The sequence below is a fragment of the Apteryx mantelli genome, chromosome 3 (assembly GCF_036417845.1).
Source record: "Apteryx mantelli isolate bAptMan1 chromosome 3, bAptMan1.hap1, whole genome shotgun sequence".
Taxonomy (NCBI): Eukaryota; Metazoa; Chordata; class Aves; order Apterygiformes; family Apterygidae; genus Apteryx; species Apteryx mantelli.
This window is the reverse complement of record NC_089980.1, coordinates 106,951,334-106,979,163: the sequence shown is the minus strand read 5'-3', so window position 1 is coordinate 106,979,163 and position 27,830 is coordinate 106,951,334. Positions and strand designations below refer to the sequence as shown.

At 38.9% G+C, this 27,830-nt stretch overlaps 1 protein-coding gene across 1 annotated transcript in view; it reads left to right on the top strand.

Annotated features, from left to right (window-relative positions):
- Positions 1-10,385, top strand: part of ADGRB3 (adhesion G protein-coupled receptor B3) — a 468,945-nt gene extending 458,560 nt beyond the window's left edge. The window contains exons 30-32 of the mRNA XM_067294133.1: positions 171-206; positions 7,568-7,672; positions 9,574-10,385. Coding sequence (XP_067150234.1) covers positions 171-206; positions 7,568-7,672; positions 9,574-9,762 — 330 coding nt within the window. The 3' untranslated portion in view covers positions 9,763-10,385. The remainder of the gene's footprint in view (positions 1-170; positions 207-7,567; positions 7,673-9,573) is intronic.
- Positions 10,386-27,830: the final 17,445 nt, after the last annotated feature.

Sequence of the window (27,830 nt, the reverse complement as noted above, 5' to 3'; positions counted from 1 at the left end):
GTCATAGATTAATCCTAAAATATCAAGATAAAATCTACAAACTCTCACAGAATACCTAATGTATATCTGATAGGAAAACAAGAATGTTATTTACACTCATTAATATGATTTGATGAATAGTCCCCTTGTTAATACAACCTCTTTTTTCTTTCTTTTTTACTGCTTAATAGAGAAGAAAATCACGTTATTCGGACCTTGACTTTGAAGTAAGTTTTACTGAATTATTCTGGGTTATTAAAAATATTTTCATAAAAGTAAATGTGAAGTGTTCATTTTAACAGATTTTAGCTTTCTGACATAGTAGATGGCATAGGATTGTTCAATTGGTACTGTACAAAACATGATGAGAGATTCATTAAAACTACTTTGGTGCAACTTGCTTGTAAAATATCCTGAGATCAAACTGTCATACTGTAATATTAAGGCATCATGGTTTCACTTTTTAAATTCCCTCTTTTCATTTTCATATGCTTTTTTTTTTTCTTTGTTAGCTATCTACTGAAAAAGTGTGACACTTGCATAGGACAGGCTACATTATCACAGAACCTTGCTTTGTTCAAGAGATTCTCAATCATTTGTCCTATTTCTCTCTTTCTTCAAGACTAATTTACTGGTATATGAGTTTCCCATTCACATGAATGTCTCAAATTTTGAATGACCAAGCGCTGAATTTGTCAAAGCTCATGGATCACATGCTATCTAAAAAATCAAATTTGTGTAAGGTACCACAAGCAGGATTTCCAAAATTTCAGACTTAGTTCCCACTGCATGAATAGGTTTTATTGCATTAGGCAATGACAGTTTTGATCCATCTCGGTCCCTGTGATGAAGTCTTTTAGGGTTTTGCTTATTTGATTTTTTTCTCTAAATGTCTCTAGTCTCTACCAAAAGCAATATAGCAGTCAGTTTTCAAGAGAATCTTAACAATTTATGGATTTCGGGTTTTGCATAGATTGTCAGTTCATGCATGTTAATAGTTTGATAAAATTCATTATGTGTGTCTCCAGAGAAGTGGATCATGTTTGTATCTAACCAATGCACCTGGGACTAAACTTTAACATCCAGTGATCATTATATATCAACCATAACTTAAAAAATCACCCTCCCTGTTTCCTTGTGCAAACACAAGCATTTTTTATTAATATTTAGGCTGTAAGCACATCTGCTTGCAGATTTCAGATTCTAGTCCATGTTTACTGCTGTGCTGATACAGAAACAAGAGGCAGGACTAGAAAAATACAACTACAGTAGTGGTCAAAGGAGCCTCATAATGAGCGAAGGGATTGCTTTGATGACCTACCTTTGCTGATGTACTGACCTTCCATGGTCATGATTGTGGTTTCTTGGAAGTTTATTATCACTTGTTAATATCCTATGCCATTCCCCCCTTAGAGGTACAGTCGTCTTAAGTAGTCATGTAACATCTCAAATAGAGCACCTCTCAAATAGAGCACCAGACAAAGACTCACGCAGTAAGTTTAAGGAAAATAAAGTGAAGAGATTATCCTAAATATGCTTTAGGATAAATGCTTTAGGATAAATGCATAGAAAGGAAGAAGAAGAAGAAGAATGTGAATCAATAACAAAATTCTGATGTAAAAGCAGTTCTAAAATTAAATGCAAGCAGTATGAACAGAAGTTTTATAATTATAGTGATATAAAGAATTCTGAATTATACTGTTTTCTATTGAAAGGTAGGAATATCATGCTGTTCTCTATGAGAATGTTCTCTATGGCAACAGATACTAAAGCACTCTTGCTACCACACTCAAGAGAACATAATCCAACACCAAATAAACACCAACAATACTGTGCACATTCTGTTCTCAAGAATCAGGCCTCCCATTAAACATTTTCTTTTGACTCGCATTGTATTTAAGAGGCTTATACCTTTTTCTTGTCTTTTTTGCAGCATTGTTCCTGCATTTCCTAATATTTTTAGAAATATTATTATAATCCAGGAAAAAAATTATGTCTGTATAAAGGAAAGGATGGGGCCATTGGGATTGGAAAGGCCATTGAGAATCACTGCTGAGGAAATAACATCAGCAACAATACTGTGCCAGTTGCTGCTGCGTTTTAGAAGTATGGAGTCAAACTAACCCCATCTCACCTCCCTGTTTTGTGGTTCCTCTGGTTAAGCCTCTGGGCTTTCCTGTGTTCTTACACATAGCCTGTCTGTCTGTCTGAGGTACAGTAAGAAGAAGTCATACAGTGTTAATATAGCCACCCAAATGCCTGCACTCAGGCAGGCATGCTGACGACGGGAGGTGAGGTGGTGTTTCTGTGGTTGAAATGCTGCTCAAGTCTGATACCTCAGAGCAGCTTCACGGCAAATTGGAACTGAGCTTGCGCTTGAGTTATTGGTCATACTACTTAAAATTTAACATTTTCTCTGCTTTGTCCATGACCCATGCTAGTTGGTACCCTGCGAGACAATGTCCTACCACAGTTCAGAGGATAACATATGTTATTCTTAGTATACAGTATGGACAAGACAGTGTCAGGCTTGGCTCTCTTGATCCTTTTCCATGTAAAGCTATGCCAGCAAACTCTACACCCTCAAATTCTCCCACATGTCTCCATGTCTCCCTGTATGCACAAGACATACCTTCAAATGATGTCTGTCTTAGTAAATTAAACATTTTGGGGAATATACTTGGGCAGCACAATGCAGGTATCTACTACAAATGATCTGTATCATTTCAGTCTAGACCAACCTTTTCTTTCCAAACAGTTCCTGAATGTGCTTAGGGAACTAAAATGAACCTAGGTACTGTTCACAATAGCCAAGTTGGTAGTAGGCCTCCTACTTTGGAGACAAGACAATTTAGCAGTGTTCATGGAGAATATTCCATCCTAGGTGTTGCCAGAGAATGGTCTCAGACATGTTTGATTTACTGCTGTAGAGGTAGCCATAGTTTCATGAGTAAATTAAACAAACAAACAAACCTATGCTAGTGGGCTGCAATGCAACACTCACCAAAATATAGATCATTTGAAGTGAAAAAAAAAAACCCAAAGATGTAAAAAAACTCAAATCCAGCTGCTATGTAGTGTGAACACAGGCAGTCCATGAATATACTCAGCACCTTAAAATAGTCTCTGTCCCCATTACCTCCAATGTGTGTAGAAATACAGTTGTAGCCTTAATGGACTTTGCAAAGGACTGGAAATAATAAAAGTTCTGAGACTGTGCTGGGTAGCATTATAGATAACTTATGTCTCCAGTCAGAAGGAGGAAGGGGAGAGAGAAAAAGATGGCATCCAAATTGGCCAGCCCTTATCATAGATCTTGCACTGGTTAAAGAGGAGGGCCCAAGTTAGAGAGAATTTCCTGAGTACTGGGGCCAACTGTGTCTTGTTTTGCCTTTTTAAATATTTTAGCATTACATAATGGTTCATAAAGCATCCGCTTATGTAGAAGAAAGAAGATAGATGGAAACAAACTGGGTTTAGTTCGTAGGCAGAAAGTATTACTGCTAAATAATACTGTCCAGTATTAGATTCTGCAAAACAACTTTACAGTTCTTTTCTTGCTATTAACAAGGATTAGTTTAGACTCTTATTCATGTACTCCAGTATCCAAAACACCACTGAAATTCATAAGTCTGGGAATTTTGGATCGTGGCTGCCTCTGGCTGTGATAATCTAAGTGCTGCCCCCTCCCTCAGCCATTAAGTTCTGTTTTTCTCTTTTTCTCATGAAAGCTTAGCACTAACTCTTAGCTGTCCGATCAAATAAAAGTCATTCTAATTATGCTGAACAGAAATACAGATGCTGTGGAAATTCCCAGGAGAACTTTATAATAGGTGTGCACTGTCACTTACAAAGACATATAGAAGAGTTAAACACAAATATTGGCATGCATTTTAAGATATAAGATCACAACTTACCTCTAAATTCTGTGAGAGTACCTAACTCCTGCATTCCTCCCCCACAGACACTCACATACACACCTTTTTATACCAGGTATTCATTGAATCTACTCTGGCAATAAACAACATTTATGCCAAATAATTCAGAAAAGCTCTCTACACCCTGCTCCCCAGGATTCAAGTTATCTATGGCTCTTTTTCAGCTCCACCCATCAGGAAGAAAAAAGACACACAGGATGAGTGTGAATATCTGAAAGTCTTCTTTTCTTTCCAGATCTGTAGAGTCTCATCAGCAATTATGCTAAATTGATATTTAATTGTTGGAGCTGGATTCTTTCAGATTTTTAGCTGCGCTAGCCATTCATCATAACAATATTACAAACTCGCACACAACTTTAAAATCCTTGTCTTACTCACCTATATGCAACTGTCCAAGAAGAAAGTGAGAAAAAAAAGCATGCCTGTGGGGAAAAATCCTTTGCAGTTCCTAAATTTGGCAACTGATCAGACCTACAACATCTTGAAAACACAGCATGCTTCCATTATAGGGCTGAGAAGGCATTTCCCTGTCTGTTCTTCACCTTTAGCTATTTTGTATAAAATTCGAGAGAGAGCGTCTTTACCCGTGACAACAGAGAAAACCTTCAACACATATTGAACGACATTACTATTACTATCATTATTAAACATAGGATTAGCCAAGAATCTTTAGCAGAATATTTGTGATTGAGCTAGAGTTCAGCTAAAACTGTATAATAAAGAAAAAAGTGAATTCGATAACAGAGTTATGTCTGAAGTCCTTCCCATTTTGATGATAGCAATCCACACCCTGCAGTCCTCTTCTGGGAGTGGGTGCTCATCAGAGTAAGGCTTAGTCTTTTCAAAACACAAGTTTCATGTTATTTGTGAGTGGAGGTGGAAATGTGGAAGGGATGCCTCACCCGGTTCAGCCCAACCAGCTTTAGGGTGCGGGACACAAGAGCTGTGGAGGCTGCAGGAAAGACCACAAGAAGATGTGCGAGTCTGTAGCATGGTGGCTAACTCAGGGGCTTCTGGGAGGGGATGCAGCACGGTAGGGTGAATCTCTACCCATGGCTAATGGAAATACACTTTCTAAGAGCAGCATCAGCCTGTGTTATCAGGGCTCCTATTCCACCCTGTTCAAGTACTGATGCTACTGCAATCATCCTAGTATATATTAGTCAAGACCTCTGTATTGAGCAAACATGTACATCTAGGACTGATAAAACTGTGTTTTCCACATTGCCCATTTAATAGAGAAAAAAATGGATTAAAACCCCACAAATACTTTGTGGGTTAGTTCCTCATGAAAGAGAAAGGGATATCCAATGGAGCATATCCTCTAATACCTTTTTTGCTTCTAAATTTTAAAAGGAGATAAGATGACGCATTCTAATAAGGAGTTAAAAAGATGGCTAGAAATGGAAAATTAAAGTGGGAAGTTTAAGTTGCTGCATCTTGCTAACAGTTCAGATCATTCTTTATAAGCAGTGAGGAGGACAGAGCATCAGTGAGCAGGAATTATCAAAATGAAGCCAGAAAAATACAAAGCAACTAAAAAGACCCATAGGTACATGTGCATACCAGTCATTCTGCATTTAAAAACAAAATTTAAGTCTTTTTTCTGGCAGACTTCCACTGAAAGTGTTTGATTTCTCCTCCCACCTGCTTCTCCTCAGGAATAATGTAATGAACTGAGTAAGACAATTGCATTATTCATATTTGCTATTTAACGAATTCTTGGGTACACGATTCAGAAAAATATCAGAAAGTAGCATTCTCTATATTCCTATCCTACTATTAAAAAGTTTCCAGCTGGAGATCTTTGTTTCACAGTCAAATGCTATTTCTTGCTCTTAGAGACAGTATTTTAGCCCATCAAATTTGTTTTATTCCCTGCAGCATGTCTCCTTATTTCAGCCAATAATAATCTTTGATGCAGAACCTTTCTTTTTAAATTCTATGTATATGAAATTTTTTACATATCCCTGTCTACCATAACAGTAATATCTTAAAAGAATCCCTAGGAAGTCACTTAAGCGAGCCTTCCCTCATAAGTTTAGATCAGCTGTCTCTGGTTAAATTATGTTTTGCAAGGAGTTCCTCACCAAATTCTGCAAAATTGCTTCCCTTATTCAACCCACAACTCATGTTGAGTTAATAGGTCTTTAATTGCTTGCTCTATCTCATGTCTCTTTTGTGAAAAATGTTGCCAATTTCCTGTTCTCAGAAGTGAAACAAGTTCTCAAGGTACCCTGTGGCTATGTTAAGGATGATATGGTACCATGGATGATATTATACATATGGATCATATTTTACCACTACAGCATAGTGGTAAAAAATGCATGGCCAAGAGAGCAGACAAGCTTCATGAAATTCAGAAGCACAGGATACAAATGAAAGATAGGTTAAAACTGGTATTGGTAAAGTACTATTTGAGGGCCAGCTACTGCCACTCCACTTTAAAAGGTACTGACCCTGACTTGGTGGAAGGAGTGTTACTTGCTGGGAAGGCACACTCAGGCACTGTGTCCATAAGTTTGTAAGGTTTGTCATGTTCACTGCCAGGGAAAAGCAGGTTTGATAGTTAGCAACAGTGTACAGAGCCTGATGACCTGCACCTTTCCTATCAACATTATTGGCTGCTGCCCTGGCCGTAACTCAGGTCCAGACGGCTACGAAAGGTTAAGAAAAGCCAAGTTCAGACCATCTGCTGTTGGACTGAGCTGAAGCATCCTCAGTCCTTCCTGTCCCCATCCACCCAGACCACAGAAACTTGAGACTGGCCTAACAGTGAGCAGCCTCCAGCACTGCTCTGGAGGCCAGTCTAAGTCCGTGTCTGAGCATGGACTTGTTTGGAAATCATGTAGATGGTAGGCTTGAGAGTCTAGCCTTGAAAACAGTCTTCGCTCCACATCTAGCTGCCAAGGCAGACATATAGCCTGAGGGCTTCTCCAGTCATAGAGGCAGCCTGTACCCCTCTTGCATACAAAAGCCATACAACTAGTTCTTATGGAAGGGTACCCTGTGTGGGGACTAGAATAAAGGGGGTTTCCAGTTGCCCAGTCCGCAGAATAAGAAAGCAGGTAAAACTGAAAAAACTATCCCTACTTGTCTTAATATGAATGCCATTAAAACTGCATTTTGTGATGATCTGAATGACAAGATGACATCTAATTAAAAAAATATAACATTTGGGGCTTCTTCCTTTTTGGCCCAGGATTCTTGAAATCAGTGCTTTCATAAAAATTACTCTTATACGTCACCGTGAAACATAATACAGTTGCATCCTTGTTGAAATTAAAATATTAATGTCTTCCGCACTGAAGACAGAAATTCTAGAAAATATTCCTAATGCACAAAAGAAAAAGATCCTTCTGAGAAACTACCATCACTTTCAAAATAGTTCTGAGCTAGCACAAAAAGAGTGTCTCTTGATTTCAGCAACTCAATAAACACAGGGTAAAAACAGTCATTTCTGTATGGGAAAAGCATTAAAGAGAGCAGAGAGAACACTCAGTGCAATTCATTTCCATTGACTGAGTCTATAGGGAAAAGATGGCCCTGCCAAATTCAATTTACTTTTTACTATGTTGGGGGAAATAATGGTTCTCTTAAAAAAGCCCAGATTCAATTATAAATATATGCAATTATGTTCCATTTTGCAGAAGGTCATGCATACAAGGAAGAGGCACATGGAATTGTTTCAAGAGTTAAATCAAAAATTTCAGACTCTGGACAGATTTCGGGATGTACCAAAATCGGGCAGTATGGTAAGTTTTCCTTCTTAGGTATTTCAAATATACTGGCTCCATAATATTAACAATAAAAGAAGAGTGTTTTGAATTCACTATTATTTCCTGAGAAGACATCTGTCTCTGCTACTTTTAGATAGCCTCAGAACTGAGAACAAAAGATATTTTCAATAATCTAACCTATGACAAGACTCATTAGATTTTACAACTAGACCATAACTAATTCACTGACGTCAGATGACAAGTAATTGAACTGTAGGGAACACATTTAAAATCTATATGTGTCTACCAAATCTAAAGGACTATATAAAGAAGGCATCTTACTAATGTAATTTGGCCAGCGGGGCTTTTCTTCTAGCTGGGCAAACAGATATTAAATTAGTAACTGTAAGTAAGTCCAGCTAAATTCACCTGAAAGTGAGATAGGCCAGAAAGCACACAGGGTCTCTGTAATGCTGTATCTTTTCTGTAATAGATTTATAAATATTTACCATTGGAAAAGCAAAAATTAAATCATCCTGAGTTGACTCTGCTATAATCATAATTCAAATTTATACACACACATTCATATGCACATGCATAACACTCTGACTACATCTGATAATGAGAGCAAGGAAATAGTTGATTCTGCCTAATTAAAACAGCAAATTTAGTGTGACATATTTTTAGCAGTAATATTATGATTAGTAATAATTTTATACATAGTTTTATAATGTGAAAATTGTACATTAAATGCAACTCAGCCAGAATTATTTCATTCTCTAACTTCTAATGAAAAGTTGCTCTCAGACATAAAGAACAGTCATTAAGCAGATGTGAGGTCAATGGATTTACTCGTTTTAAACCAGTAGAAGTTTGATCCTGTCTCTTTGATGGATTAGATGAATCTTTGGCTGTAATATGTGTTATTTTGCACCCAGTTCTCACTCACACCCCCTATGAGATTTGCTGTCTGTGTGGAGTTTAAATTCATTCAAAAATCTTAAAGAGAAACTTGGTGGAAGAACTGTGTTTTCCTGTGTTTCACATCAGCACTGTTTTTTGAAGGGTAAAAAGCAGCCTAGAGAAATGGTCTATCTGTAAGACAATGGGAGAGTGATCCAGGTACCTAAATATAGACATCTCAGGCTATTTTAGATACCCTAGGGTATCCTACTCCACAGCACAGTGCAGGCAATGATGACACAGGACTCATGGGAAACCTGCATCTATAATGAAATATAGTTGGCAGCCAGGCAGGATATCAAAAGGCATCGAAAATAGCACAAAAAAGCTTAGGTTTGGCAACTGAATCCCACCCAACACATTATAGCAAAAATCACTAATGAACTTGGTCTTACTCCATAATGAATTTACCATATAAAACTCAGCATTCCAAAAAAAAAATCCATGGACAGTACAAAATAACCAGCTTTCAGCCTGTGAGCTCATTAACCTGTGAAGCAAGGTGGCTCTCACAGACTTTCCAAGGACGAGGTTTCTGTTATTCTGTCATGAACAGCAACCTGTCCCAATTTAAAATCAAGCTGGCAATCTCTATTTTAAACCACTCCATATTTCCAGACAACAAGCTCTTTGTAATTACCTTCCCTTCTCTTCCCCTGATTTTTTACACAACTGTTACTAAAAAGATGGATCTTGTTGCTGGATCACATGGCTGTTCCTCACTTAAACTGGCTCCTGTGAAAGGAAGGGTTTGGCTGGCAGCTCAGGTGAGGAGGCTGCCAACATATTGATGGCTCACAGAGAAAGCCAGTCAAGATGTTGCTGAACGCAAGCCAGCTTGGCTCCCTGCAAAGTCATTTCCTCTCTCTGACTTCTTTGTCTCAGGAGAGTACATTAGTGATCAGCTTTGTAAACAGAAAACACATTATTTCATTCTTGCATTTTCTAAATCTTCTTTCTTCTTTGGTCTTCAGGAGAACTCAGTGCCGAACAAGGCTCCATGGGACAGTTTCAAAAACACAGGCGAATACCAACACTATACAACGATAAATGTATTAGACACAGAGGCAAAAGACGCTTTAGAACTAAGACCAGCAGAATGGGAGAAGTGTCTGAACTTGCCTTTAGATGTGCAAGAAGGTGACTTTCAAACAGAAGTTTAACAAAAACAAAACAAACTGAACAAAGAAACAAACAAAATTAATTCATTGCACTGACAATAAAGAGACTTGGGGAATCCTGACACTCCTGTCTGAACATTGTGACTACTTTATGTCAGGCTCTTCCTGTGCCAAATGTCAGTGGTTTTTTTCGTACAGTATATTCCCACTAGCATGGCTAGTGGAGAACCAGGTGTACAATTCTTACCATCGTGTGTTGTAAGTACCCGTGGAATGGATTTGTAAGGTAATCTTTATAGACAAACCTCAAGCAACGATTCATGTTGTAACAGCTTCATTTGGTTTAGTTTTCAAAAAACTTCACCATGAAGCACAATGTATATATTTATGCAGTTTTTAAAGTTTATAACAGTCTGTTTGGCCATTACTACACTTTTTACTTTATAATATAAAAGCAAAGTTTTTGTCATTAAATGAATGTCTGTTGAGCTACATTCTTCATTGCTTTAAATGCAATAAAGTAATAATCTCACTTTTATATGAATAATATATTTCACATCTTTATTATTGCAGTTTTCTCTGGAAAGCTCAGAGTAGCTTTCTCTGCTGCAGCTGTGTATAAAATATTTAAAATGTTGTATGGTGTAAATAAACCTTTGTCTACATATCAGTTTCTTAGTGCATTTTATTCTGAATTTGTTGGTCTTAAAGTTGCATATTTATAAAGGTTTCTTTAAAACACACATGCTGAATATCTATTCAGAGTTTTAATAGCATATTGTTATAGCTCCTGAAAGGAGTTTCTCAAGTGTAATAGTAGATTTGTACAGACATTCTGCATTTTCTTAGATATTCTTTTGTGACAATGTACCATATAAATTGGACTTGTCAGAATACTATTACAATTGTTCTATTATGTAATTTTTTTTGTCTTGTTGCAGAGAAACAACTAAGAGAAAATAAGGAAGTTCCAAAGCACTACACCCCAAGAAAATGTTGATTTAGAATCATTAAATTTTGTGCATGTTCTTGTTGTTGTATAACAATGAGAATGACTTTAAAGATAAAAAGTTTCTAATACATTTTAGACAAAAAATTGAGTGTGTTTCATATTGTAGCTGAAGAGGATAGCATGATTTATGTTACGAATACAGTTTCACAGTTAGGAGTAGATAGAATGACTAAATCCCACTTCCCATGCTTAGAACCAAATGTAGATCTTCAAAATCTGTCCTCACCTACTGCATAGCCTGTGGGTGGGGGGGCTATCTAAAATATCCAGGTGCCAAATTTCTAGGAAAAAAAGAATTCCAAAACTGTTTTAGTTCTTGCAGTGCAGAATAGAATATGCTACAGTCTACTAGTTGGAGAGCTCTTCTGAGAGGAAGAAAACATAATCACCAGTCTGCTTAGGAAGAAGAGAGACTTGAACGCAGACTCACCAGAGAGACATTAATTCAAGGCATTGGTAGCAGATCTTTTCCTGGACATCTGTTGAGGGAAGGTACTAGATCATCAATTTTTCCAGAAAACAAGCTTAGGAGCTACCTTCAGGAAGGAGTTCCAGTCTGTGAATCCTTAAAGGAAAGAGATGCTTTCTCTTGGCCACAGTAAGGTCCTTAAGTCATGAAGAGGAGCAGAATTTAAAGATAATACCCTGACTTTGCCTACTCTGAATGGCATCTCATTTAGAGTGCACACTTCTGAAATCTAATGCTTCAGTACCTAAATCTTTCCATGAATAACACAAAATAATTAGTACCAAACTGGTATCAAGTCCTTTGCAGAACTAGCCCTTTATCAAGAGGCTGATGCAGACGGAGGCAGCTGTCAAAGCTGCATAAACAGCCTACTGAAATCGCACTGCTCAGATCTGATAGTGCACCAGAACCCCAATCTTTCAACAGAAGAGAACATCAATTCCCAGATACGAATTTGAGCCCCTTGTTTTTTAAATCAAATTCTAACCTAACAAGGACTGATTTTCCTCTTTAGATAATGGTTCTAAAGAAACTTCACATTTTTAAAACATTTCATCCAGTATGGTAAGCATCTCTCAAACAGAGCAAGTTTTGCAAAATTTTAATTTTCAAGACCAAGTCAGGGAGGTTAGAGCCCCTGAATCCAGATATAGGTCTTAGCATCCTCCTTGATTGATCAAAACCTAATACAAACCTAGAGCATGTGTTATTTTAACAACTGTAGTGCAGAGGTAATTTATATAAGCTTTATACCAGCTAACTCATGTTCCAAAAGTAGCCTAGTTACAGCAGCAGAAAACTTAGGGTAGGCTGCAAATTTACCCAAGATATATGATACATCAGTCCACTCTAAGCATTCTGCTATTCCCGTTGTACCATTATTAATAAACCGGTTGATGCAGGTTTAACATTAATGTGAGTACGCTGCACCACACAGCAGTCACAGATGTGCTTTCAGGGTACAGACAGTAATGTTCAGTGCCTCTTTATTCAGAGCTTGTGCTGCAGAGCCCAGAAAGTCCTAGGTATTTTTATTCCCTTATATATTTCTTATTCAGAAACATTAAGAACATGCTGAAACCCAATGCATTAGCTTTCTGATTTGTCTACTTAATATCAAAGCAGAGTTTGTCTTCCATAGACAAGCAGCCACATCTACTAATGGTTTGCTGTTCGGTGTCTCTGAAATGGTGCAGGTCAGACCAAACCTGGCACTGAGAGAACAAACTTGTATACCCTGTTTTTTTTAATGTTTGTAGAGCACTGATATTTGGCATTATACTATGTGCAAATAAAAAGCGAGTCAGAACTTCCTACATTAATCTAGAAGCCGAGATGATGGGGGGCTCTGCACTTGCCTGCGCAGAGCCACCTAGTGCCACTCGAAGTGCCTTGCGCTATCCCACCCAGCCTCCAGCTGCGGTTCCAGGAAGGTTCAGGCGTTTGATGGCTCAGCTAACCAACACGACTGCAGCTGGCACCAGACGACTAAATTTAGCCAGTTCAGCTTGGATCAAATTTAAAATGCATTTTCCGTAGATGTATATAGAAGAAGCAAATATATTGTTGGAGAAGGACTCATTTTCTCAACAGTCTAAATACACATTAGTAATCGTATAAGACCATATGCAGTTCCTCTGTCTCTGTCTTCCTCCTACACACATATTCAGGAAGGAATTTTTTCTGGCAAGCTGATGCTGAACAAAATATGACCTGGACTTTTCAGTATGGGGAAGCAGTGCATACAGGAAATCTTAGCTGAGCAGCCATAGATCACTCAGACAGCAGTTCAAGATGTCCATGATTTCACAGCCAAGGCTGTATAATGGGGTTTGGTGTAGCTGGCCTAAAAGAGCTGACAAAGTTGTTCACTGCATGGCCCCTTGCCAAAGTGATGCTATTTAAATCAGAATCTTATGGGGAGATAAACTTTGAATTAGTCATTAGTCTACTTCTGTTCATGCTCTGCAATATCCCTTGGAGAGGAGGAGAAGGACAGAGAAACTGAAGAAGTGCTGCTGCAAGGGGCCAAAGGTAGAACGGCAGTGCTGCTGTGACTTTGGAGTGCCATGGGCTTATTGGTGGCATATCCATAATGCTAATGATTTCTCAGATCAAAGATTTATGAAAAAGTTGTAACAAAAGACACAAACAGATAAGGACCTTTTCTGTTCCTTTTACTGTTGGGTCTTGAATTTCTCCATGATCAGTGAAATGGTGTTCTCCTGGGAGTCTTGTCTCCACATTCCTCTTGTAAGAAGAATGTTTTCTTCTAGGGAAAGAAGATATAAATCACCTAAGACTAGATTAAACTGGGCTAGTTTTGTTTAAAAAACAAAACAAAACAAAACAAAAAACAAGTGAAATGTGCTTTGCTGCTTTGGCTTGTCTCCATTGCCCGTAGTTCCCAAGCAATGCTGTACTGGGCGACCATATTTAACACAAGGTCTACTTGCTGCTCATAAGCATGTATCTGTCAGAGTATTAGCAGTGTGCTTTCTACTGAGTTACACAAAAGGATATGGAAGTCTCTGTTAGCAATTGGCAGATGGAGACATCTGTACTGCTAGTGGATTTTTCAGTTCCTCAGACATTAGTTGATTTGGGTAAGACACAAAAAGCAGTTTGCATAGGCAATCATCTCCCTCATCAAAAGTGCTACATGGCTCTCTTTTGCAATCAAGCCCACTCTATTGTGCTGAGAGAAGTAAACAAAGGTATCCAGTTGCATATGTTTTTTGGAGAGCTTGCCCAGCACCAAAGTGCAGACCATGCAAGGGCAGGATTCATTTTCGAGCCAGTCCTCACTCACTGCAATGTTCTAATCTTTCCTACTCACTTTTCCAGAAACACCTTTCTTTGCAAGGTAAGTACAGAGGCTTCACTAAGAATTAGAAGAATTGAATTGTTGAGAGAATAAACATGACTACTAACCCTAGCATTCCCGCTCAAATATTCTGTCCATTAATTACAATTGTCCTCCCTGTCTTCTCTGTCTTCCTCAGTTCAAGACTGTGAGCATCTAGAAGAAAATCTTTGTTTCCAAGGCACACCTTCCAGTGAAGGACAAAATCTAAGCAGCTGTGTTTCTGTTAGCTGCAAAGAGAGGTGAAAATTGGTAGCAAGAACAATGTATACATGTTCCTGTTTGTCAAAGGAGAGAGAATCTTTGAAAGAGCTACAATTGTGCTCTTGTTTATTTAGAACTACTAATTTCATTTTATACCTCATATTTTCTTATGAGGAACAATGAATAACTTTTATCCATTCAACTTTATCTCTTAACTATATAGACTTCTGCTATAGGACCCACACTTACCTTCTTTTCAGGATTATCCTAGTCCAGTTATTCAGTTGCAACATGGAAGCTTTTCCCTGGTGTCTACTATCCTTGTTACCTTTGTCTATATAGCTTTTCCACGTTCCATGTGCCAAATTTCTTAAATAATTCTCAGTAAATCCCAAAGTCTATTTAGAGTATTCTGTTTGAACCCTACCATAAAAAAGGAAAAAATCATCTAGGAAGATTCTAAAATACCTTTTCATTCAGAAATAATAATAAAAAAAAGCCCAAAGTGCCTGAATTTTGACACAACTTTTTATCTATTATTTAACAGAAAATACATGAACATCCCTTTAAGCAAGAAATGGGCATGAAGTAGTTTCTCCTAAGTAATCGCTTTATCCACTGGACTTTAGGAGCATATTTTCTGCTGTTCCCTCTCTCTGGTCCTGTGAGTGTACTTACTTTCTTAAGTAGAGCTGCTTCAGCAAGACTGGTGGAGAGTTACCTACAGCCAATTGGTTGGGTTACACAGTCAGAAGGTGAAAAAGGGCTATGTGAGCCCTTTCAGACTGATTTTTAGCTGTTTCCCACATCCTGAAAGTGTGCTGAATTCTGAGCTTTTGTATACAAATGGAGTATCCCTCCACTCCCCTGGATTTGTGTTTACAGAGTGATGTCCTCTCATTTCCTTATTATTTTTTTCCAAATGTATGACAGGCACCTATGCCAAAAGAGGGTTCAGAGCTGTTGTTCAAGACTGTTCATCCCTGTGACTAAGAATTAGGCATCTGTAGCTTGAGAGAGGTGAGATTTAAAAAATAATTCTAGTCTCAGTGTTTGCTTATTGGTTAGATTAGGCAGCTCTTGGGAAGCCCAACTGGAGATGTCTACTTCTTTGTATCCATTCTACAAGCATATGGAGTCAAGCTCAGGAGACAGGCACCTAAATCTTACATGATGCAATGCTGATCATCAAAAAACCTATGTCCCTTTATAGATCAAACCCTGTGGAGCTGAAATATCTTTAAAAATCTGGCTCTCAGAGTCCAATTTTAAGAACAGCTATGAGCTAGTGTTTTTTCCCATCATCAACTCAGTGATTTATTGCATTATGTCCCTGGGCTGTTGACTCATTAAATTGCAAAAGGTGGTGCCTGAAGGACCTCACAGTACAAAAAAGAAACTAGAATTGATTAGCATGTATGCTGAATTTCTTATTTGGTGTCTCCTTGGACCTAACCATTTTAATACCTGCTCTTCTCAAGAATAGTGCATTTGAAAAAAAGAATTTAGAGCTCTGTTTTTAGTAATTAGGTTCTTAAACCAAGCAAGAGTTAGGTATGGTTTCTAAAGACAGATAGGTAGAATCCCTTCTCTTTAATTTAGAAGTCTAACTAAAACACTGTCTTGCCAATATTTCCAACACTGAACTCTGGCAGAGCAATCTAACTCTGCCTATCTATAGCTGTCCAGGTTCTTTCTATAACCTGTAGAAAAGAAAGTCACCTCTGAAGCCCAGCTGGACCAATCCAGTACTCTAAGTTAAGTATTAACACCTTTCCATTGATTTCACAGAGAATTTAAAAGCCCCCTGAGGGCAATAACATACTTCTAAATTAAGCATCAGATTCAGCGACATTTAGACATCAACATGTGAGCTAATGTCTAAGCTCCTGTTATAATCAATGCAGAACAGGTCGATACAGTCAATGGAGCCTAAACAACAATTCAGCTTACCAGTTACTAGAGGCAGGTTTCAATTTATCTGAGAAGCTCTGGGGCATATGAAACATCTCTATGGGGGTTGCAGATGTGAAAGACCTGCATCCGTCTGGAGTAACAGCTAGAGTCCAAGCAGGACCCCACATTGCACCTAAAATGACACTAGTCACTTGTGTTTAGACAGGTGAATCCAGTTCCAGAGGAAGATTATTGGAGATGCCCTGGAATTATCTGGCCTCCAGCTTCCACTCCAGAGAGGCATGGCACTATGGACCTCATCTCAGATTTGCCAATTCCATGCGGATGTCTCACTACCACACATCACCACTACCTACTCGGAATTCATCTCTCCTGATACTCTTCTGAACATGCATGTCTTTCCATGCAGAGGATTCACCTCCTAATAGTTTTATGGTTAGACCTCTAAATACTGAACGCAGATTATAGGTTCTCATCTGCCTGAGAGGAAAAAAAAGTACCCTTAGAAGAGCCTGAACTGCCAAGTATCAGATGACTGGGAAAAACTATGTTCTGGAAGGTCATATACTGGTCAGCCAGGCACGCAGGAGTCATGGAGCCAAGAAGATGACAGTGCTATGTTTTCAACCGGATTTGGATTTTAGCAACAAATGGTCTGATGTAGTATACACATTCTTGCCATCTGGATCTGGCACTGGAGTCTTGCTCTGTTGCTCCAAGAGACATTCCTAACTATTGGGAAACAGTCAAGTTACCTCTTTTTTGTGTCATCTGGCCCTCTGATGCTTATATTTCTGCTTACACAAAGGTCAGACTTGAACTGAGGAAACGATGAGTGTGTTTACTAGGGATAGTGTCTGATCCTTTACTTCCAGCCTTTTCCTGGAACAAAGATGGTGGTGGTTCAAAACTCTCTAGGATAAGTAGAACAAGGAAACTCTCAGTTTCCTCACTGAGTCTTCTGACCAGCAGATGGTTATACAAAGGAGGGAAGACACTCCCAAAGTCACAGCAGATAAATTCTGTAATAGTCAGGTCTGTGCAGTTTCTGTGTTTAAGTGGCTGCCCACTAAAACTATAATGGATTGTTAGATAATTTATAGGTGCCTAAAACAGGTAATTTTATTAGCCTACATGGATAACTAGGTGTCCACATAGCCTTCAGACAAAAAGGGAGGTGCTTAACGAATTTAGAAGTTTAAGTAGTCTTGGATAGCAGATGGATTTTTAGGTGCCTTAGTTCAGCCTTAGGATTTATATGCAGTGGATTCCACTTCATGGTTGCAAGGTGTTTTTAATAGCAGATTTTGTGGGGCAGACTCAGGCTGTGCAGTCTGACAACATGCAACATACACTGTTTTTGCCAGAGAAACATTAGAATGATCTCTCAGCCACTCCCTCTACAAATCAATTTGGGCTTAAGATACCACAAGTCAAAAACAATCAGCTCCCAAGGCAGACTACACAGAAGTACAAAAGGTAATCTGTTACACCAGAAACTAAGCAATCATACCATCAGAAAAGGAGGACAAAGAGTTCCCAGTTTTACAACCTAACTTTAATATAGCCTGTGGTCTAACTGGTTGCTTTCAGCTGCTATATAGAAAGTTATATCAAAAGAGAATATTTTCATTATCTCATACCTAAGAAAATAAGAGCAGATGATAAGCATTTAAAGGCATTCTAAAAGAGGAGAGTACATATTTTTCTCTGCTAGGTCTGCAAAGCCAAAAAACACATGTATTTCTTTTTTTTTTTCCTGAAATAACTACACAATTTTTTCATACATAATTTCCAAAATAGAAAGGCTCAGAAGCATCTGCCTTAGCATCATCCTTCAGTTATGACTTAATGGATATCTTTTGATGGGAATTAGCCAACTGACAAAAAAGTATGTATAACATTTCATATACCAGAGTGAAAAGAGGCTATTTAACTTTTTTCTGGAAATTTATCTGGAAATCTTATTTTCTGAAAAAGTTAAATACAAATATGATATGTCTACTATATTAACAGAAGATTCAAAACAGACTTTTTTTTTTTTTAATTCACCATGGCCACTTACAATCCCATGCTCTTGTAAATCTGGTACAGCAGTAAAAAAAATGATTAATTTTTGTAGGCAAAAGCAGGATCATCCTTTCCCCAGCAATTAATCCTTGCATAGCAAGAAGTCCCCTATTTTTAATAAAAGAATACTACCTGAGGATGAAAATCATTATAGCATGCAGCAGAACTTCAAATCTTAAGAACTTAGTGTAACAGGTGTAACTTGGTGTAACAAGCTAGAAATAAAATGTCCTTTCTTCTTTACAAAATGAGTTCCAAAGACACAGCCCAATATTTGCCTCTGAGTAGAACCTTACTACCTCTGTTAGATCTCTGTTGAGATCTCTTGTTCCATTTCCAGTCCACCTATAATCACAAAATGCTTGAGAGCTCTGGAGATTCCAAAGAGCTGGAGACACCAGAGAGCTCTCTGCCACTATTGCATCAATGACGCATGTGGCATTTTGTGCTAGGTTTTAACAAGTAGGTAAGACTTGGCTACAAAACCCTGGAGCCCCAGGTGATTCTTTACGTTTTTACTATTTTGAAAGTCCAAGTCCACAGTATCTAAACCCAGTCTTGACCAGCAGTGCACCATAGCTAATTGTATCAGCAAGCAAAGACATAAACAGAAGTCTTTATAAAGAGGTGTAGTTTCCAAAAACTAGTTCCTAACGAACGTTTTCTCCAGATGTGTTTTCTAAATGATTTGAAATAAAAAGTACCAACCAAAGAGTACTAAGTACAAAGGAAAAAACAATTAAAGATGTTTTATAGAAAATTCAGGAAAATAAATGTCTGTCAGGAAGCTTGTTATTTGTCTTTTCCTCTGATCCCTAGAGCCATATGAAAAATGGGGAGCAAGGAGCAAATCTCAGTCTGATTGCCCCAAGCAGTCATAGGATCATAGGATAATTATAGGCTCATAGGAAATTCAGGTTGGAATGGAAGTCAGTAGGTCATCCAGTCCAACCTCCTGCTCAAGCAGGGTCAGCTATAAGGCCAGACCAGGTTGCTCAGGGCTTTATCCAGTCAAGTCTTGAAAATTTCCAAGCATGGAGACTGCACAACCTCTCTGGCAACTTGTTCCCTGCTTGACTGTCCTCATGGTGAAAAGGGTTTTCCTTACATCCAGTTTGAACCTGTCTTGTTACAATTTATGCCTTTTGACTCTCATCCTCTGCCACACACCAATGAAAAGAGCCTGACTCTATCATATTGATACCCTCCCCGCGGGCACAGGACGGCTGCTGTTTGGTTCCCCCAAAGCCATCTCTTCTCTAGGCTGAACCACCCCGACTCCCTCAGCCTCTCTTCACAGGGCAAGTGCTCCAGACCTTGACCATCTTGGCAGTCTTCTTCTGAACTCATTCCCATTTATTAATGTTTTTCCTGTACTGGAGGCCCCCAAACCGGATACAGTATCCTAAATGTGGTCTAATGAGTGCTGAGGAGAGGAGGATAATCCCTTCCCTTGCTCTACTGGCCATGCTCCTGTGGATACAGCCCAGGGTGCTGTTGGCCGTCTGTGCTCCCAGGGCACACTGCTGCCTCATGCTCAGGTCGCTGCCCACCAGGACCCTCAGGGTCTTTCCCACAGAGCAGGTCCCTAGCTGGTCAGTCCCAGTTTGTATTATTGTAAGAGATGCTTCCCTCCCAGGAGCAGGGCTTGTCATTTGTCCTTGCTGAATTTCATGAAGTCACTGTAGGCCCACCCATCCAGCCTGTCCAGGCCCCTCTGGATGGCAGCCCTACTCTTGAGCATATTGACTGGTGTCCCTCAGTTTTGCTTTATCTGCAAACTTGATGACAATGTGCTCCATTGCATCCTCCAGATCCTTGATAAAGATATTAAACAGGTCAGGTCCCAGGAGAGATCCCTGCAGTACTGCACTTATTACCTACATCCAGGTAGAGTAGACCCATTAACCACTACACTCTAAGCCCAACTATCCAACCATTTTTTTAACCCATTTGGTTGTCCACCCACCCACCACCATCCCAGTAATGTTCTAACTTGGATACAATCCTTCTTGCAAGACCAAGAACTACCAGCTCCTGCAGCTGTCACACCCTCAACTCATTTCAATTCTTCAAGTGTGGATCTTCAGTTTTAGTGTTTGGAATTTAACAGGCTGCAGCTTACACACTGCTCGAAGACTTCTTTCTTGGAATAAGCACAATGTAAGCAAGTAAGATTATTTGAGGAAATCTATCTGAACGCAAAGCATGTATTTTGGGTAATTAAGTAGCTATTGCCATACCAGCTGTTGTATCAGGGAACGTCTGTCAACTTGTGTCTACATTTGACTTTTATGATACAGACTAAAGACAACAAAATATATTTATCTTTCTTTAGTGACTGTGCTTTGACTACTGGTGGCCTATGCCATTACTTAGATATTGATTTTAGACTTTAATAGGGTAAACATTGATATAGCTTTTATCAAACTTCCAGGTTGCCTTCCTACTCAAGTTTTATGACCTGTAGCTAGATGACTGTTTTTAGGATTACTTAAATTGTTGATTAAGAAAGATTTCTTTTTTATAGCAAATGCAAATAATTAAAAGTATTTTGCATTCTTCCAAAATATCTCATTTTAAAAGTGCCAACCATTTATTAAAAGTTAAGAATAAAAATCTGTATAAATGATGCCAGTATATTTACTTTCAAAGATAAGCAATGACCATTTTGGAATATTATGTTATTAAACTAAAACTTTGATCATGACTGACTGTTATGTTACCTAAAATGGAAATAATGCCACATGAATTCATTTTACTTGCTTTCTTGATTCAGATTAAAATACATATATGTTTAGTGAAAGTATTATTAATGTCAGACAAAACCATATAATAATTTAGTAAAAGATTTTAGTCCAAGTAAAGATTTTAGTCAAACCACTTGCTTGTAGAGTTTTCAGGGACTACACTTCTATAAAACTTTCTTAGTCCTAAACATCATTCTAATTTTTAAACAAAAAATGATACATAGATTTAGTAGAACCCCAAAACTTACACATCTGACAACATCTTTTGGAAAAAGTGCTAAGCACAAATCACAGCTAAACTAATGTCCGTGTCTGAAAGAGGTCCTGAATTTAACAGTACTTGGAGAAGTTGGTCTCAGAGTGTTTACATAAAAAATAAGCCTTACATACCTGCACAAGCATCACAGCCCTCCAAGGGCTGCTCAGTCAGTGCACTTACAAGCCCTACGGCCAGCATATGATATGAGACTTTTTTCATTATTTTGCAGCTGTGCCTGCCAGCTGAGGCACTTCCACTCCAGTAGAAGTGTCATGGCAATGCTGGTGCCAGGCGCCGCAGTGCTCCCCATGGATGCGGAGGGTGAGAAGGAGCACTCATGCGGCTATCACCCCACTCAGGGGCTGTTGTTGCCTCAGCAAGCACCCTTGCCTGGGCCTCCTGTACACACTCGCTGCCTGTGGATGGCACCTGAGAGGAAGCAGCCGGGCTGCAGTGAGCATTATAAAGCCTGGGCAGAGAAGGTTTTTACTTGAGACTCCCAGAGCCTGCTCTGAGTCAGAGCAAGGGCACACTTCAGGCGATGCTGTGTCAGCTACTCACTCCAAACCAATACAAGCCTTAGGCATGGGAACATACCAACCGCTTGGCCTTTCTTTCCCTTGTCTGACTGCAGAAGGAAGCACAAACTTAGTTTCATTTCATAGCAGAATTCCAGCAGGAGCAGGTGAGGAAAGGCCAAGGCAGAAACAATATCTACCACAGGGATGTCCCAACAGTAACACAACAGTCTGTTCCTTGTAGTTTCCTCATCCATTTTTGGCAGAAAATGATTCTTTCTTAAGCTGTTGCCCTCCCGTACCCAAACTCCAGCTGGAATATAGCTTAAGTCAAAGGTGAGTTCAGGAGAAATCTGTCGGCATGTCCCTCTCCACCTGTGCTGAAGGCACTCAGAAATTCTCTCACCACCAACTCTAAATTCCCGTCCTCAGTGCAGGGAAGGTCCTAATGCCATCTCCTTCTTCTTCTGTAGGCCCGTGGAGAAGTGAGGCAATTAGTCACATTATGTCATTCCCTTTGGTCAGAGAAGGGAAATGTTTAATCCCAACACCAGCCTATCCTACCACTGTGCAAGCTTTCTTCTAAGCCTGAAAGAGAAAGGACTCAAGTACTGTTACCATTGTAGTACTCCATCATGAAGATCACATCAGTGCCACTACTTATACTAAAACATGAGAGAAGGGAAGTCTCTACTGCTGTATCCCTGTCTCAGGCCTAAGAGTGAGGAAGGGTGTGCATTACACTCTGCCACAGACCATTGCTCCTCCGTGGTGTTTAGAAAAAAATTAATGATTCCACCTCTGCCATTGACCTTCCTCCCAGACCTTCTTGACAGTAGTACTGATTAACCAGGCACAAGAAGGATAGGAAAAGAAAGTGAACTGTCTCAGCCACTTAGGAAAAAAAAAGGAGTTAAACATCCCATCCTCTTTCCTGAAGAATTAAGAAGGATGAAATCACTGAGGGCTTTGTTGTGGACTATTGTTTGCTGGCCTGCTGCCAGAAGAAAAGTACCAAGAAGATCGAGAGGATTTTAAGGAAAGATGCAGTGTTTAAAATAGACTGGGAAGAGTCATAAGGACTTAAGCAAGACTGCTAAAATTGCCTTGTTTGTCTCAAGAACGTCTTCAAAATACCTTCAGCCATTCAAGTCATCAAAGGAATTTTACACTGATCAAATGAGAAACCAAATGATTACAATTCATTTATTCCTTAGCTCAAGGAGTGACTATTTTAAAGTTTACTACTATTTCAAAGGGGTGCCTCATTTTAGCAGTCGCTTTTTATGTCCCAGATGTCTATCTTCCCTCTCTCTGAACTGAGAAACAGTGGAACGCTAGTTAGCCCTGCTTCCACATCAAAGCTAGTAAAATCAACTTACAGTTCACTCTGGATGTGAATGTTTTATGAAACACAAGCCACCAATCTTGATTGACAATTCCTCTTGCAACCTGAGACATCTACTTGTGAAGCTGGCAGGCTTTTTAGCTTTATATTACACAGCCACAATGTCAGGAATCAGACTTCATGAAAACTGAGATAACCTGGATGAGACAAAAGACAATCCAGTGAGTTCTTCTTGCCAGGGAGGAGAAAATACTCAGTTTTATTGCAACCCTGTTTTGATCTGTGTCACCATAGATGGACATGAAGCAGAAAAATGTATCCCCTACCATCTAGGGAACTCTGGACAGGCAGAAGGGCTGGTACAGAATTTATTGTAGTGACAGTTGGAGGGGCCTGGAAGGCTGTCAGTTCTAATATAGTCAAATCCTAGATTAATTTTCACATGAGAGGTGCAGGTATAGGCATGCAAAATTTGGAACCCACTCAATCAGGGGAGCAGCAGCATCTGCTCTGGTCAGCAGGAGATGTGACTTTTGCTACTGTACTTCCTGAAATACACAGGTTCAGAGAAGGTACCTTAGTAGAGCATTACTGGAGTCAAGCATAACTTGACAATTTCAGGTCCTGGGTACTGGAAAATCCTTCTCTCACAAATGAAAAATACAGATTTACTCCCAAATAAAAAAGAAAGATTACAATGAAATTACCTTAAAAGTAGCTAAATCACCTTACTTGAAGAGATAAACAACATGGGCCAAGTTTTGTTCTTCATTATCCCACCATATATCTGGAATGAATCCATGGGTCTCATTGGAACTACTTATCATTCCTATCAGTGCAAGCAAAGCAAAAAGTCTAGCTATTTTTTTTCCTATGCTAGTGTAAACATAGATTTACATGTCTGAGGTATATGTAAAAAGACTACCTTTTTTATCATTCTAAACATGGATATAGTTCTCTTGCACAAGTCAGTGAAGCACATCTATGCACTTGTTTTCTTCTCCTCTTTTACAGGAAGAGGGAAACACTGATAAGGAGAGGTCATTGGCAAGAAACAGAAGCTGCATTCCAATTTTCACTGTTGATGTCCCAAATACTCAATATGAGAACATTCTTTACTTTCCAGAATCACTGAAAATTGCAGTCTTGTTTGGAACTTTTCTATACACAGTCCCTTTCAGGCAACATCAGAAAAGTATTCTTAGTACTCATAGTTAGGGTTTCAGCAATTCCTCACACTTATTCAGAAATGTAAATTGTTTTTAACTCAGCCATAGTGTTTTCATAATTGCAGTATTTCCTAGATACATATATCATAGATACACTTTTAGTCTTTTATTATATACATTCAGTGGCTCTTTAAAACCAGAAGATGGAAAAATAACACCTCTGGCACAGAAAAGCTGTTACTTTGAGAGTAAAGAGAGTCAAGCATTAAGCTCCTCACAACTCATAAACCTATATTGGTATGCACAAGACAAAGTGGAGAGGCTGGCCCAGACAACAAACACTCAGTCTTCAACTGGTTACATTTTCAAGAACTTAAGCAAAGAGAGACAAAAATGGTTTTCCACCTGAACTTCTGCACATTTGAGATATCTCAGTCTGAATCAGAACTTGCTACATGCCAGATTGAGATGATTTTAGCTTGATTGAAGGTTCTCTTTGAGGCGCCAGATGAATGTGCGAATCATCTCAATTGTCTGAATGTAAGATACATTAAGTTCATTCAGTACCGCACAAGCACAACATCGCAGAAGTTAACCCAACAGGCCTCCTGTATACCAGTACTGCTGATATGAGATGTTCTGAGGAAGAGAAAGTATCATTAGAATCTTGTTTCTTGCTTCAAACCAATCTTGGCAGATTTAATTCCCTAAGGCAAGTCTGACCAACTTGAAACCATGCCATCCTAACAGATGGGTGCAAATATGAGGACGTGAGACAATGTACAGTTTGTGCACCAAATGTGGCGATCCTCAGTTAAGCTATGAAATGATTCTGTGCCTAGAGCTTCCATAACTCTTAGAGACAGGGTAAGTGCTAGGGAACCACAGTGAATTTAAAATAAAATAAAATAAAATAAATCATAAAAATAACTTTCACAGTTTTTGGAGACTTGACTCTGACCTGAAAACACCAAGTGACATCCTGGGTATACACAGAAAGTTCATAAAATCCTGTTTCTGACCATATGTCTTTGCAGAAAGACATTAGGGAAGAAAACAAAACATTCTTTTTTAGCCCTGCCATAACTGACAGCAAATTCATCAGCTTTGTGTGAAAAGCTGTTCCATACCCCTTGTAAGCTCATGAATGAAGAACAGATGCATTTATTATAAGTGAAGTTTTCAGTGACCAAGAAACAAATCACTTTCCTTATATAGAATCAAACTTCAAGTGCATTCATACTAAGAGAGTTAGTCTTTTGAAAGAAATTCATTATTGTATGAGTAATGGAAGAAAAAGAGAAATACACCTTTATAAGAAAGAGTTTTCTTCCATGGGTAGTTCCAAAAAGCCAGATTCTGGTACACTGCTGCTGGAGATCTTCAACACAATCAGGTAACAAAGAAGAGCAGCAGGTGTCCTACAGCCAGCTACCGACCAAACGTTACTAGCAGCTGCGAACACCAAGCAGCCTACCTGCAAGGAAGAACCCTTTCAGGCTATGCAGGATACTCCTGCTGAAATTCTCTTGTATTTTTCTTCGCCTGAGCCATAAATCATGAGCGTGCTTTTCACAAGAAATACTACTAGACTCTGCCTCTAAATGATGGTTTCCACTCCTGCAGTAAATTGTATTTAAAGATATGCAAAATAAAATATTTACCTTCCCAATGTTTTTCTACACCTTAAAAGGTGTTTTTGTTTTGTATGTATTTGGTTTTGATCTTCTTTTTGTTTTTTTCAATAAAAGTGGACGTAGGTGAAATTGAAGACTTCAGGAAATCCAAATCATATCATGAAAAGCAATTTACCATTCTGCCTGGAGAGAGGTTTTCAATCAGTGTGTCCTTCCTGCAATGACTTATGGATTAGAAGTACAGAGGCTCTTAAAAGAAAGAAACAAAAGCCACAGCTAAGTGGAGATGAATATAATAAGGTGTAGGCTGAGAACAGTACACAGAGACAAGAAAACAAATGAGTTGTTCTGTCAGGAAAGCAGCAAGCAAGACTGAACAGAAAATAAAATGTGTATAGTCCTGGGCCAGACACTCTGCAAGACAATATGATAAAAGTTATAGTGAATGAGGTACATGACAGAGCAAGATGTAAGCGCAAAAATAATGGAGAGGTGAGGTAGAAGTACAGGGGTAGCCAGCCACAGACAAGTCTGTAGAGAACTAGGATACTGCATAACTGATAATGAATGCTTGAGTTGATTGGTAGCTGTTGCAACCCGTGACAAAAATGTCCATATCATGTATTTCTCAACATCTTAAAATTATTAAAGACATGTGATGCTCTGGGGAAAACATGTATTTTTGCATATTATAAATCATGAAAATTGTTATAAAAATACATGATTGCTAACTGGCAAAGATGGACTCATTTTTGAGGCAGTTTGCACTGAGGGATCCACAGTCTGTAACAAACCTCAGGAGTACAGAGGAACTCTCCATTCATTTGGCATTCAATTATTATAAATGCGTACACTGCCTGAGGCCTGACCACATACAGAAATGTTCTTTCCACTGTTTATGCCACACTAGAGACTTATCTTAGTTAAGCTAATGTAAAAAGGATGCCTACACAGACGGTAAGAACAGCATCCTATGAGCTTGCTATTATACTGTGAGTTCATACTACGCTCATCTGTGTTAGTCATAAAGACTTCAGGAAGTTGAAAAGGAGGAGAGCAGGCTGTGGTTCATAAAACCTCTGCAGTCTTATCTGCTCACTCCTGATAACTGTGAGTACACTGTTTAGAAATCCAGAAAATCCCCCTATTCAGCTAGTGCCAAGTGGTTGCATTCATTTCAATATCCAGCCTTCGTCTCAGGTAATATTCAGGCACGGATCATCTGGAATAATGACCTGCACCCGCTAGTTCAATAACGCAGCTCATTCTGCTGAGGTGTTCCGGAAAAGACTTTCTAGTGGGAAAGCTGAGAGGCTGGAAGTGAGATCACAGTGATATAAATACATGCAAAGCCAGTTCCTGCAGCCTTTCATATTACAAAGAAGTCCAATTTGCTGAGGACTGCTCTTGACCTATCTCACAAATGCACAGAAATGGGCATATATTGTCACGAGGCCATGGAGTTACTGGCTGAGCTCGAAACTTTTCAGAAGAAAGTCTGGAGTAGTCGTGGGGCAGAAAGAAATACATAACATGAAGATAAAATCGATACCAACCTTGAAACATATTTCTATTACCCTCTGGACCTCAGACCTGAGAGTAATCAGTCTGGAGTTTGCACATTAATCATGGGTACAGTGGGAATAACTACTGCCAGACAGCTATTTGTAAACAATGTTTTGACAATAATTAGTGTCTTCAAGTAAAATAGATTCTCAAGCTTCCTTTTTCTACTATTTATAATACTTTTATTCATAGATTCTTGTTGGGTTGAGGTATTTTGGATAACACTGAGTACCCTATATTACCAAGGGGTTTAAAGGTTTAGCCTGACGAACACCTATCTGAAAGACATTGTTCAGCTCCATTCTGTCTAGATACAGGCCTGCAG